At 42.9% G+C, this 11,234-nt stretch overlaps 2 protein-coding genes across 2 annotated transcripts in view; one reads left to right on the top strand and one right to left on the bottom strand.

The window, feature by feature from the left end:
- Nucleotides 1-8,030, bottom strand: part of FAM210A (family with sequence similarity 210, member A) — a 24,518-nt gene extending 16,488 nt beyond the window's left edge. The window contains exon 1 of the mRNA XM_004683715.2: nucleotides 7,833-8,030. The gene's annotated coding sequence lies outside the window, so the exon portion shown is untranslated. The remainder of the gene's footprint in view (nucleotides 1-7,832) is intronic.
- Nucleotides 8,031-8,211: 181 nt separating this feature from the next.
- Nucleotides 8,212-11,234, top strand: part of RNMT (RNA (guanine-7-) methyltransferase) — a 32,804-nt gene continuing 29,781 nt past the window's right edge. Inside the window, exons 1-2 of the mRNA XM_012725772.1 lie at nucleotides 8,212-8,296; nucleotides 10,215-10,726. Of these exons, the coding sequence (XP_012581226.1) occupies nucleotides 10,253-10,726 (474 nt within the window). The 5' untranslated portion in view covers nucleotides 8,212-8,296; nucleotides 10,215-10,252. The remainder of the gene's footprint in view (nucleotides 8,297-10,214; nucleotides 10,727-11,234) is intronic.

Genomic DNA, 11,234 nt, shown 5'->3' with positions numbered 1-11,234 from the left:
AAAAAAAAAAAAAGAATTCACTGATTTCCAGAGCAGTCTGTAAAAATGTCACTTGTTGCCCTCCCTAATGGTTCAGAGGGTTAGGACACAGCACTGCAAGTGAGCTGCAGTTGCTTCAGTGCGATTTAGATCCCTGGGCCTTGACGTGATCCACATGGCACAGCAGACCTCTCCTGTCTTGCCACTAGTCCTCTCAACAGTGTACTTTTGTCAATCTGCCTGTTCTTCTCCCCATTTGGTCTCTGATGAACCCTCTCACCACCCCTGCACCTCTGGCTTGTACCCCAGTTTTGTATGCATAAATAAATCTTTTTTAAAAAATGGTGTCACTTGTAAAGAAAATCAATGACTTTCCCTAAATTATTTTGTTAAATATATTCATTTATACACTATGTTTCTACCTTTATCTCTACTCACAGAATCTAAATGTCAGTGGTCTGTGATGGTAACACATTAGTCCAGAGTCCATATGGCTTTTCTTGCACATTCCCTCCCCCCGCTTTTTTTTTTTCACTAGCAGGGTGCTATGCCATTACAATGGGAAAATGCAGTTTTCTTAATTAAAAAGATCAGACTCTAATCTTTCCTGGCATTATACTTAGCTCTTTCCCTCATCACTGAAATCAGGATAATCATACTTATATCATGTGGTACTTAGATAATTAGGTGAGATTAAGAATGTTAGTAGCTAGCACTTCATACTCTTTATTGTCTCAACTACTAACCTGGCTAAACCAATCTCATATTCTTCCTTCATCTAAACTTTATATGCAGTTTGGTGAGCCTGCCAATATCCCAACTTCTTTTGCAACTCACTCCACTGGTCCTAGATTTGACCTTGACATCATCTGATACTTCTCTACAGTTGAAATCTTGAAAATACTCTATCCCAACTCTGTAGCCTTGTCTATTTCCAGTCTCTGTGCTCTTCAATTCTCAGGACTTTAGTTCTAAGGCCTTGCCCCAGACTACCTTTGTTTATCCATCAAATCTAACAGCTCCTCCTGGTTTTACTCCTAAGTCTTTATCCAGGATTGATGCTATGAATTACATCTTTGTCCTTCTGAAACCCCAGACCACAAAACCTAACCCTCACCCAAGATTTTCTTTTAATTTGTTTCAACGCCAACATCTCTGTAGACAGACACTAACAAAAGCCACACAACTGAGTAAATTAGCACCCTCAAACACCAATGGCCTATCATTCTACCTGAGAGAGCTCTGAATGCTGTGTGACAACTCACAATCGTGAGCTTCTACTTCCATGTCTCTCAAAGACTTTATTAAACATCTTTCCCAGTCTCTTCAAGATTCTTGTACCTAAACATGTGCTTTGATTTCAGATGATAAAATAAACTATACTTTAGATCATGTGTCCCTGTTTAAAACTCTCCAATATCACTTAGAGCTTAAGTATTTACACTTCCCTAAAATGCCCTACATAATGTGCCCCCATTACCTTTCTGAATACGTTGTCTACTTGTACGATTCTTGCTCACTCTGTTCAAATATGCCAAAAGAGTTTCTGCTTTAAGAATTTCGCACTAGCTCTTCCCTCTGCCTAGAACAGACTTTCTCTAGGTAACTGCACTGTTTACTCATTTGTTTCCTCCAAGTCAATTCACTGAAGGTTTTTTTTCAGAAGTCTACCTTGACATTCCGTTTTAAAATTGCAATACTACTCCTTATCCTCCCCAATCTTTCCCTCTCAGCATCCTCAACCTTCCTAAACAGGTTCTTCTTCTTCTTTTTTTTTCATAGCACTGATTTTCTAATATTCTATCTTACTTCTTTGATTGTGTGTTGCTGGTTTATTTATTAAGTACGTGTGCCCCTGCATGAACAGGGATCTATCCTCTTTAGTTCACTGCTGCATTCTGGAGCCTAAAACAAAAGTTAGATGAAAGCACACAGGAAGTGCTTAGTAAATACTTGCTCAATATAAAAACAATTAAATGAAACTATTCCCCCCCCCATTTTGAAAGAAATGAAGTCATTAAGAGTAAAATTTCTCAATTTAGCATCACTACTTCTAGAATACCACTCCCTTCAAGAGTTACATTTAACCACACACATCTCCTAATTAGTGAACTCCACCTTTATTATCAGTCCTATTCAAAGGGCAATCTCCTACTGTGTTCTAGATCTTATCTCTTCTGTCTTTCCAAGACTCTGCTCACCCACACTGTCCCTGTATTTTCTATTCTATTTCTTGCACTTCAACTGTCTTCCCTTCTGGTTGCTTTCTTCAGCATGTACTAATGCCATTTAGAAAACAGGTCTGTCTAGAATATCTGCCAGATTTCCAATTATAATTGCTGTACTGAAGGATCCCCGATTCAAAGTCAGAAATTTCCACTGTCATTTCTGAACCGCAGAGAAAAGGGATCATAAATTTATTTCTCAGTCATGGTGAAAGCTATCCATCCCCTTTGTTCCACACCGCAGTGGGTGAGCTGGTCTTTACATAATCAATCCACTCTACCATTCCAAGTTCTAGGTGTCTTCCTCTACAGTGTACCAAAGGAAATTCAGGCATTTCAACTTCGTGTAGTCTTGGTCACACTTTGGTTCACATTTCAGCCACCAAATACATGGCTGGTCCTTTTCAGTCCATCGAGTTAAAACAGCGAATCCAGACTCTCTAAGTGATCCTGTATCAGTAACTGGTTGGATCTAACATTAAAGTTCCATCTACCATTAGCCCCACACCCTTCATATCCACTTTCCCACAAATGTTCAGGTTTCTACTGTCAATCAAAGTTAACATTTAAGTGGGTATTCATCCCCCTGGTTCAAACAAAGGGTACAGTCTAAAGGCCAGGAAGCAACTGGTCTGACCCTATAAAGACACCTTGCCTTGGAAAATTTTGTTGAGAAAAAGAAGCATTTTTGAAGCTACTATCTCCAGAAAAGTCAGTAACTGCAAAGAATACTGACTCCTCAGAGAGGTAAGGTTCCAGAAGATAAGTCTCTGAAGAGTTAGGGTAAAATTTAACAACCCTCTTTGAAAACCTTCAATGCCCAAACAACATCAAGTAGATATACAAACTCGTAACTGTTAGGGTCCTTGAAATATTTTCCTTGCAAGTTGCATATAACTGGCTCAAAGTTAAGGCAGAATTCCCAGAACTATCTGGAGGCAGCCCCCAGATTCAAGTCCTCAGAGAGGTAAGGTCCTCAGTTTAGATTACTTACTAAACTCACTTTATTTCTGTTTGACACAATTTATTTAAGCCACCACTATCTCTGGAAAATATTTTTTTTCCTTGATCACAGCTTTTGAGACTGTAGCTTACCTCTCCAGGGGTCTTGCTTTGTAGGTCACCCTTGAAAATCTGCTACAATGGAGTCTAACTACAGGTCTAGAAGCAAAGATGGATAGAAGGGGTAGCTCCTGAAAAGAATCAGGAATCTTTCTTGGGGAAGGTTATTACAGCTTTTCAGGCAAAATTGGGATAACCACCTCAACTGTGTGAGAAGACAGCTCCTACTGGCAAAAAGAAACTGATCAAAATTTTGGTGTTCATCTCTCCCCAGCTTACTAGGACTGTGGACGAGCTTTACTGAGAGCTCTACCGAGTTCTGCAAGGTAACTGTGCTCACTGACCAGCAACTGATGCTCCATTGGCACAGACACACAACCACCAAGCACACAAGTAGAAGTTGGTGGCTCTTCCAACTCACTGCACATGGGCAGTACACCCTGGATAGCCACAACAAATACACCAGTTACCTGCCCAGGCTGTGATAGCACACCAGTCTTATATTCCATGCCATGTCACATCAACATAGTAGGGGAATCGAGGCAGCCCACACAGGGTACAAACCTAGAGACCTAATTGGCTGGTGGATGGGACTATGGTCTGATTCCATGGGACAGCACCTGCACAAGGCCATTGCTGTAAGGGCAGGAGAGAGTAAAATTGACTAGTACATAGAAAAACCCAGAGAATCAGGACAATGGCAATATAAAGGAAGAAATCTCAAATGAAAGAGCAAGAAAAACAAACAAAAACACCCCCAAACACTGTAAAGAAACAAATATTAGTTAACAACTTGATGAACTGTTCAAAGATGACCACCGGCCCTCCCTGATAGCGCAAAGGTTTAGGACGCAGCACTGCAAGCCACAGATGCCTCAGTGAGAGTTTTATCCCCAGCTCCGGAGGTGATCCACATGGCTCAGGAGACCTCTCCTGGCTGCCCACTGCTCCTCTCAGCATTGTACTTTGTTGATATACCTGTTCTGCTCCCCTCTCTGTCTCTGGTGAAGCCTCTCACTGCCTCTGCACCTCTGGCTTGTTCCCCAATTTTTTATGAATAAATAAATTAAAAAAAAAGATGATCACCAAACTCAGGAAAAGGATGGGTGAACTAGAAATTTAAGATCAAAACAGAAGCTACAGAGCTGAAGAATACAATGACAGAAGTCGCCCTACAGTGGAGTGACTGAAGCAGATAGAAGAGAGAATGAGCAGGAAAACAAAGGACAGAATTCACCCAGACAAAGCAGCACACGAAATAATAATTTTAGCAAGCAAACATACCTTAAAGTACCTCTGGGACAGTATCAGGAAAAATAAAATTTGCATTAAAGGGGTCTCAGAAGGAATAGAAAGAAAGACCCAGGAAAGTATTACAGATGATGGTGGCCCAAAAGTCTTTACTTTTGGGCAGCTACGAGCACTCCCAGCAACAGTAATCCAAGGAGGTCCACAATAGGACACGTTATAGGCTAGAAACACTGGTGTAATCAACTCTGAACATTGAAAAGAAAAAACTTCCAACCAAGCATTGTCTACTCAGCAAGGTTAACAGTTCAGAATTGAAGGTTTAATCAATTAAGAGTTTCCCAGTTAAACGAAAACTTTCCACTAAAGAAGTCTTGCAATTAATGAATGCTTAAAGGAATTCTATAACCTGAAAAGAAATGGTCCTGACAACAAAAACATACACAGAAGAAAACAATTTCACCGGAAAGCACAACTACAAAGTAAAAGTAACAGATCAATCATTTAAAAACAAGCTTGAAGATTGCAAGAGGAAACAAATGATACAATAATTAGTCAGGGATACATTTAATGCAGATGGAAAAGACATTAAAACTATAAACTGGGGCCCTCCCTAGAGGCACAACCTGTTAAAGCACAGCCACTGCAGCACAAGTTTGATCCCAGGTCAGGGAGGTTACCCACATGGCTCAGCAGACCTATTCTGTCTCGAGAAACCACTGTTCCCTTCAGCAGTGTATTTCAGTAGATCTGCCTATTCTGCTCCCCACTCTGTTCTGGTAAATCCTTACCTCAATTATTGTATACATAAATAAATCATTAAAAAAAATAAACTGGGGGGAGGAAGGCTACAAAAATAAAGTTTAATTTGGAAAAAGGGAAAGGTTTAGGGGTTTCTGCTTCACCAGAATCTTCCTATATGTTCCCATGCCAAATTTTAGGGCCCCATTCCTTACCAATAAAATCCCTCTTTTAACTGTAGACACCTGTTATATTGAGAATTCCCTTTGCATTGTAATTCTTTCATTGCAGGATGAGATCCTGGTTTTGATTTTCTGCAATCTTACAGGTAATTACAGGCAATAAAAGTTTCTTTGGGGAAGCCAGAAACGTTCAAAACATTTATGCCAGGCTTTGACTGGGAACTAGAAGACCTAAGCATATCCACCCATTTCTCTGCCTAGTTTCTGCCTAGTTAGAAGGAAATAGCCAGTCTCATCACACTTGTTATTTTGAACTACGAGTATTAATTCATCTCATCACACTTGTTATTTTGAACCACGAGTATTAATTCATCAAGTGCATGATCATACAGAATAATGTCTTTTACAAATATTTGAGTAGGGGTATAAAGTAGTGATAGTTTGTAGACTGTCAATGTCTTATCGCACCATACACGAGCAATGCTTGCTCTTTAACACAGGAAAAAGTCACTCAAGCTTTTGAGTCTAATCAGTTTAGGAAACCCATTTTCAGAACCTCACAACCAACTCAGAAAACTCATTCTCGAGATTGTCTCCCTCTGGAACTACTCTCAGTAGCAAAGTCTGAATCATTCAGAGTTCTCCATATGTAGCACTGGTAGGCAAAATATAAATACCTTTATCTATCTTTACATTTATCTGTGTTTAGATAAACAGACACAGCCATCTATTAGAGATCACTATTATTATTTACCTAAATAGATAGGCAGATATAGAGAAAAGAACTGGTTTTAAGAAACTGACTCAAGTAACTCGGGGCTATCAACATGAGCAGGGCAATTTGCAGACTGGCAACGTGAAATCAATGATGCGTGGAGGAAGACTGTTTTCTGCTGAGATACTTCAGTTTGAATTATAAGCCTTCACTTGTTTGAGGCACAGCCTCATTGATGGCAATCACTTTTATGTAGAGCCAACTGATTGTACATGGTGTGTTTTCAAACACCACCATAATATCTAAATTAGTGTTCAACTAAATAACACAGTACAGTATAGCCTGGTAAAACTGAAATATAAAACTAATCTTCACACATAATAAACTTAACCAAACTGTCTTTCAACTATATGAAAACCCTTTAAAGCAAGAATGTCTTATGCGTTCCAAAATGGCAGTAAACCTTTGGCGAGTGGACTGAAGTAGCAGTTTGGAGAAGTAACCACTGCACAAACCACTCTCTGCCCTACCTCCAAGATTACCATGTTATCACCTTCTGCCTACAGTTCAACAAGTCTGTGTTACAAAATGTGATCTTCAACCTTATACCAGAAATCACAGTTTAAATTTATATCTGAGTGCTGTCTCTAAGCACATTAGTTTAAGAATGAGCTCAAAATAATGGAAAAAAGAGGAATGGCATTACTGAATCTGTTGTCTGCTTTACTCTGACCAGAAAACTTACAAGTTACTGCTTCCTCTTCTCTCGCTGACCAAAGTATAACCCAAACCAGGAGAACAGGCTCTTTGTAAGTGGGCAAGTAAGGAGCCAAATAAACAAAATGGTACATTAAGAGTTTCACATCTGGACGTAAATGATCCTGTTAAGACCTTTAAAAAAGTGAATTTTTCAAAGCTTTCCTTGGTAAAGCCTACATTCACTGAGAACTTGACAACTGTCAGGCACTTGTCAAGGCATCTGATTAAAGCAGTGAACAGCCCATCCAGCTGTTCTCTCTGATCACAAGAACCCAAAAATAAATGGGCCAAAATCTATACTCCAGCCAACTTGTAGTTCTGAGTAAGGTCTGTTAGCGGGCACCATTTCTTCACTAGCATAGAGCCCGTATCTCAGCTGCAGGGCCCATGTTTCAGTATACAGTAGGTGACTTGACAAGCCAGTGGGATTGGTCGCAGACAAACCTTCCACACCCAAGTCCAGACCTAAAGGGAACAACTGCATCCAGAGGAGCTTCTCGCTAAGTGGAAACCGCACCCCGCTGGGAGACAAATGGCGGTTTTCTAATTAACACAGAGGTGGTGGGGGAGGTGACCCGCCAAGTCCACAGGAAAAATACGATGCTGCTCATTTTGAAAAGGATTACTAGGGAGGGGACAGGGGCGGGCTCACAGGACCCCAGTTCAGCAGTCTATTCAGCAAGGGAGGGGCAGAAAGCTGAGGAACATGTTAAGAGACCCAGGCCCGACAAGGAAGGGCGGAGGTCACGACCTCCCACGGTCCCAGCGTGGGTAAGGCCGAGCTTAGACACCCCTCGCTTCGCCGGCTGACCTAGGCCCAGCCCGGGAAGCTCTCCGCGCCGGGGTCACGTCCCCAGCGTGCGCCAGGTTGAAGGTGCCCTCTGCCTCCCGCTGCCCCCTAGAGATCTTGGCCCAGGTTACCTCTCAGGGCTGTAGGGCCGCCGTCGCAGGGGCCGGAGGACGGCTCCTTAGATGCCAAGCCGTGTCACTCAAGAGAGTGACAAGGTCGACCGCGGGTCCGGGTGCCGCAATCTGCGAGACACAGACAAACACGAGACCCCCAGCAGCCTTCCTCAACTACAATCCCACTAACAACGTGCACGCGACCACAGCGCCTGCTCGCGCGGCCTAGCACGCCGCCGCGCGCTGCACCACGGGACTTGTAGTTGCAGATGGAGTCGCGCTGCGAAGCTAGCGGTCGGGTGGAGCATTTGGTGCGCGCGCCGCAGGAAGTAGCGCCACAACGTCCGCGGAGCGTGGAAACTGTTTCCGCAAAGAGTCTTTGGGGCAATTGTCTGTAAGGTGGCGGCGGCATCGGCGGCGGCCGTGTTGGCGTTGGTGCTGCTCCTTCGCTCTTTGCTTTGCTTCCCGCCACCAGCATCCAGGTACCTGATGAGCTCAGGCTCCGTAAGGCGGGCTATCCGTCATTAGCATAGTGCCTTCGATGCCTCTGGGCTGACTCCATGGTCCCCACAGCCCTACGCAAAACGGGAGTCTCCCTTGAGCGCGCGTCCTTGTTTCTCCCGGGCCTGGTCGGGTGGGTGGCCTGTGGAGCTGCCCGGGGTCGCCCTCAGAGGGCGATGTCGCATCTGAAGAAGCTTCTGCATATCCCTAGCCAAGGTCGGGAACCTCCCCTTAAGATTTCCTGAACGCACTGCCTCACCTTGACGGAAGAGGGTGAACTTAGCCAAAGAATTGCCTTCTTGCTTCTGTTGTGTGCTTTTGGAACTCCCCTATCCCTACACTGACCCCTTCTACAGCGCGAGGGAGAGAGTTGCGCTTATCCTGCTAGACCTTCAATGAAGCCCAGCGGTTCAGTTGCCCAACCGGGACCTTCTCACACAGAACAAAATAATCCAGCGGCGCCAGCCTCAAAAGGATGACTGGAGACAGCCAGACCAGCATGTCTGTGTGGCCATTTATTTATTTATTTATTGTCCTCTTTATCCGTTGACTCCACCCTCAGCTCCTTCTTGGCAGATTCTGTAAGGCAATGCTCTTGTGTTTATACTTTATTCATTATTCCACTTGGAATTACGGGTTAATCTCTACAGTCTTTTGGCATTCTGTGTCATTTATTCTGACTGATGTTTTTATGACATCTTTGCTGAAAGAAACTTGCCTGTATCAAGCAAATTCAGTCGTATTCGCGGTACTAATTTTGGGGACAGTTCCAAGCGAAAGCGGTAAATCATATTGGTTTCTTTAAATGTAAAACTAAATTCTCCTGTTAGAAAGTGAATGGCAAGGTGGAGGTGATTTGATACTTCGGTGGCAGATTTAAATAACTGCTTACAGTAGTTAATCTGAAAATTACTTTCCTCAGTGATTTTACCAGGAAAAAAAAAGTTTTTCCTGTTTTGGCACGTATTATTTAACTAATATCCTTTTAAACCCTTCCCGGTGTATGGTAATTTTTTTTTTCTCCTTAAATTACTCCTATTGTATTCTTCACTCAGAAAATCTTTGCACTATTAATCAATGTGCTGAATTTCATTGATTTTCAGACTTCTGCCCTTCACTACTTGGTTTCACTAAGAGACTGAGCGTTTTAGTGGTGGTATGTAAGGCACAAAGCTTCCTGCACACTAATTTAGGTACAGTACTTCCCTGACTGAGCTCCTCTGCAGTAGGAGATAATAAATTTCCTGAATTAAACGAATGTTACTATTCCCTGCACGAGCTTCACACAGAGACCTGAGAACATTTGAGAGAGAAGTGGTCTCTAAGGTGCAGGCACTTAGTGTCCAAAGCCGCTTCTACTCCTTTCACTCTCTGCTTAATTCTGACACCCATTACCAACTCAGGATTTCAGAAGTCCAATGTTACCTTCCCAGAATATTCCTGTTCCCGGGGCCCTCGGTGCCCTTGGTGTCTGGCTTGGTTGGTTGTACTTTTTCCCAGTGTCTCAAGGTGACAAGAAAATACCTGACAGTTTCAGATTTTCTGTGCCTGTATGAGTTTGTTACGAGGCCAGCACACAGTGTCCAGACATACAGCATAAGGAACCCGAAGAAATGCAAATAGGACGTGTGTATCCCCACTTCTTTTGTCAGTTCTAATGCTGATAGTGACTTTGTGGGAAAAGGTTGTAGAAGTGTTTGTGGGTTGCATTTACCGTAGGCAGGAGTTCCTGTGTAATTGATAGCAAGTGGCACTGTTTTCAGTGTTAGTCTCTCGAAAGTGAGGTTATTTTTTCTTTAACTTGAAGTCGCTCACTGAAGTTCAGCGGCTTAACTTCTGGTTGAACTTGTCTAACAGTCTCAGCACCTTGTCAGTAACGTCAAACCTTTGCCATTCCAGAGTTAATTCATGAAGTTGTGCCTCCTGTTTAATCAAGAATGGAAACGTCTGCCAACACAGAGGAATGTGAAAAGCTCTCTTTTGAAAAGGCAAAAGCATCGATAGGTACAGACACAGCGTCTTCTTTCGGTACTGATGAGAACACAACTGCTCCTGGGACTGGGCTTTCTGAAAAGGCTCCTACCTGTGGGCAAGTGGACAATGGAAGGAAGAGAAAAGTAGAGCCTGAAGGCGATCTTGTAAAGGAAGGTTCTAGCTATCGGGGAGACACTCCATCCAAGGAAAGAACACTTGCAAAGGAAAGGTTCAGTGGTGGGGAAGAGGGTTCATTGAAGAAAAGAAAACTTGAAGCTGAAAATGTCCTGGAGGAAAAAGGTGCTGGTGATGATGAAGGCATTTCAAGGAAAAGAGGGCTGGAACCTGATGGTTTTCCAGAAGACGAACCTTCTCCTGGAGATGGCACTCAGAAAAAGAGAAAGATAGAATTCGAGGATGTTCCTGAAAAGCAAAAGGTATGTTCACTGTATCTTACTTTCTATGCGGTATGTCAAATTGAAATGTGGAGCAGCTGTAAGATAATTCTGGCTTTTACAAACTCTTAATGATGGTGGCCTTTTTAACTCTTGCTTTTGTTGAGGTGACACTTCTGCTGGTGAGGTCACTTTTATCTTATTTTCCAGCTCTCACTTTGATGACAAACGTGAGAGCTAGCTTTTATAGTTTGTAGTGTTCTTAGTGTTTTCAAAAAGACGGGGATGTGCGCTCCCTTTCTGATCAGGAGTGCTCATCTCCTTTCTGTGTCTGAAGTCGTTGAGATTTTTTCAAATGATAAATTTCAAAGTCTTACCCAGGTTTACATTCCTTTCTTTTCTTTTCAAGATTCATTTTATTTATTGATACAGAACTGGGGTACAGGCCAGAGGTGCATGGGGTGTGTGTGAGTGGGATGCACTAGAGACAGAGTGGGGAACAGAACAGGCAGATCGACGAGGTACACTGCTGAGCGGAGGGTGGGGGGGG

The sequence above is a fragment of the Condylura cristata genome, unplaced genomic scaffold (assembly GCF_000260355.1).
Source record: "Condylura cristata isolate star-nosed mole 26May11 unplaced genomic scaffold, ConCri1.0 scaffold00016, whole genome shotgun sequence".
Classification (NCBI taxonomy): Eukaryota; Metazoa; Chordata; class Mammalia; order Eulipotyphla; family Talpidae; genus Condylura; species Condylura cristata.
This window is presented reverse-complemented; position numbering and strand designations above follow the sequence as displayed.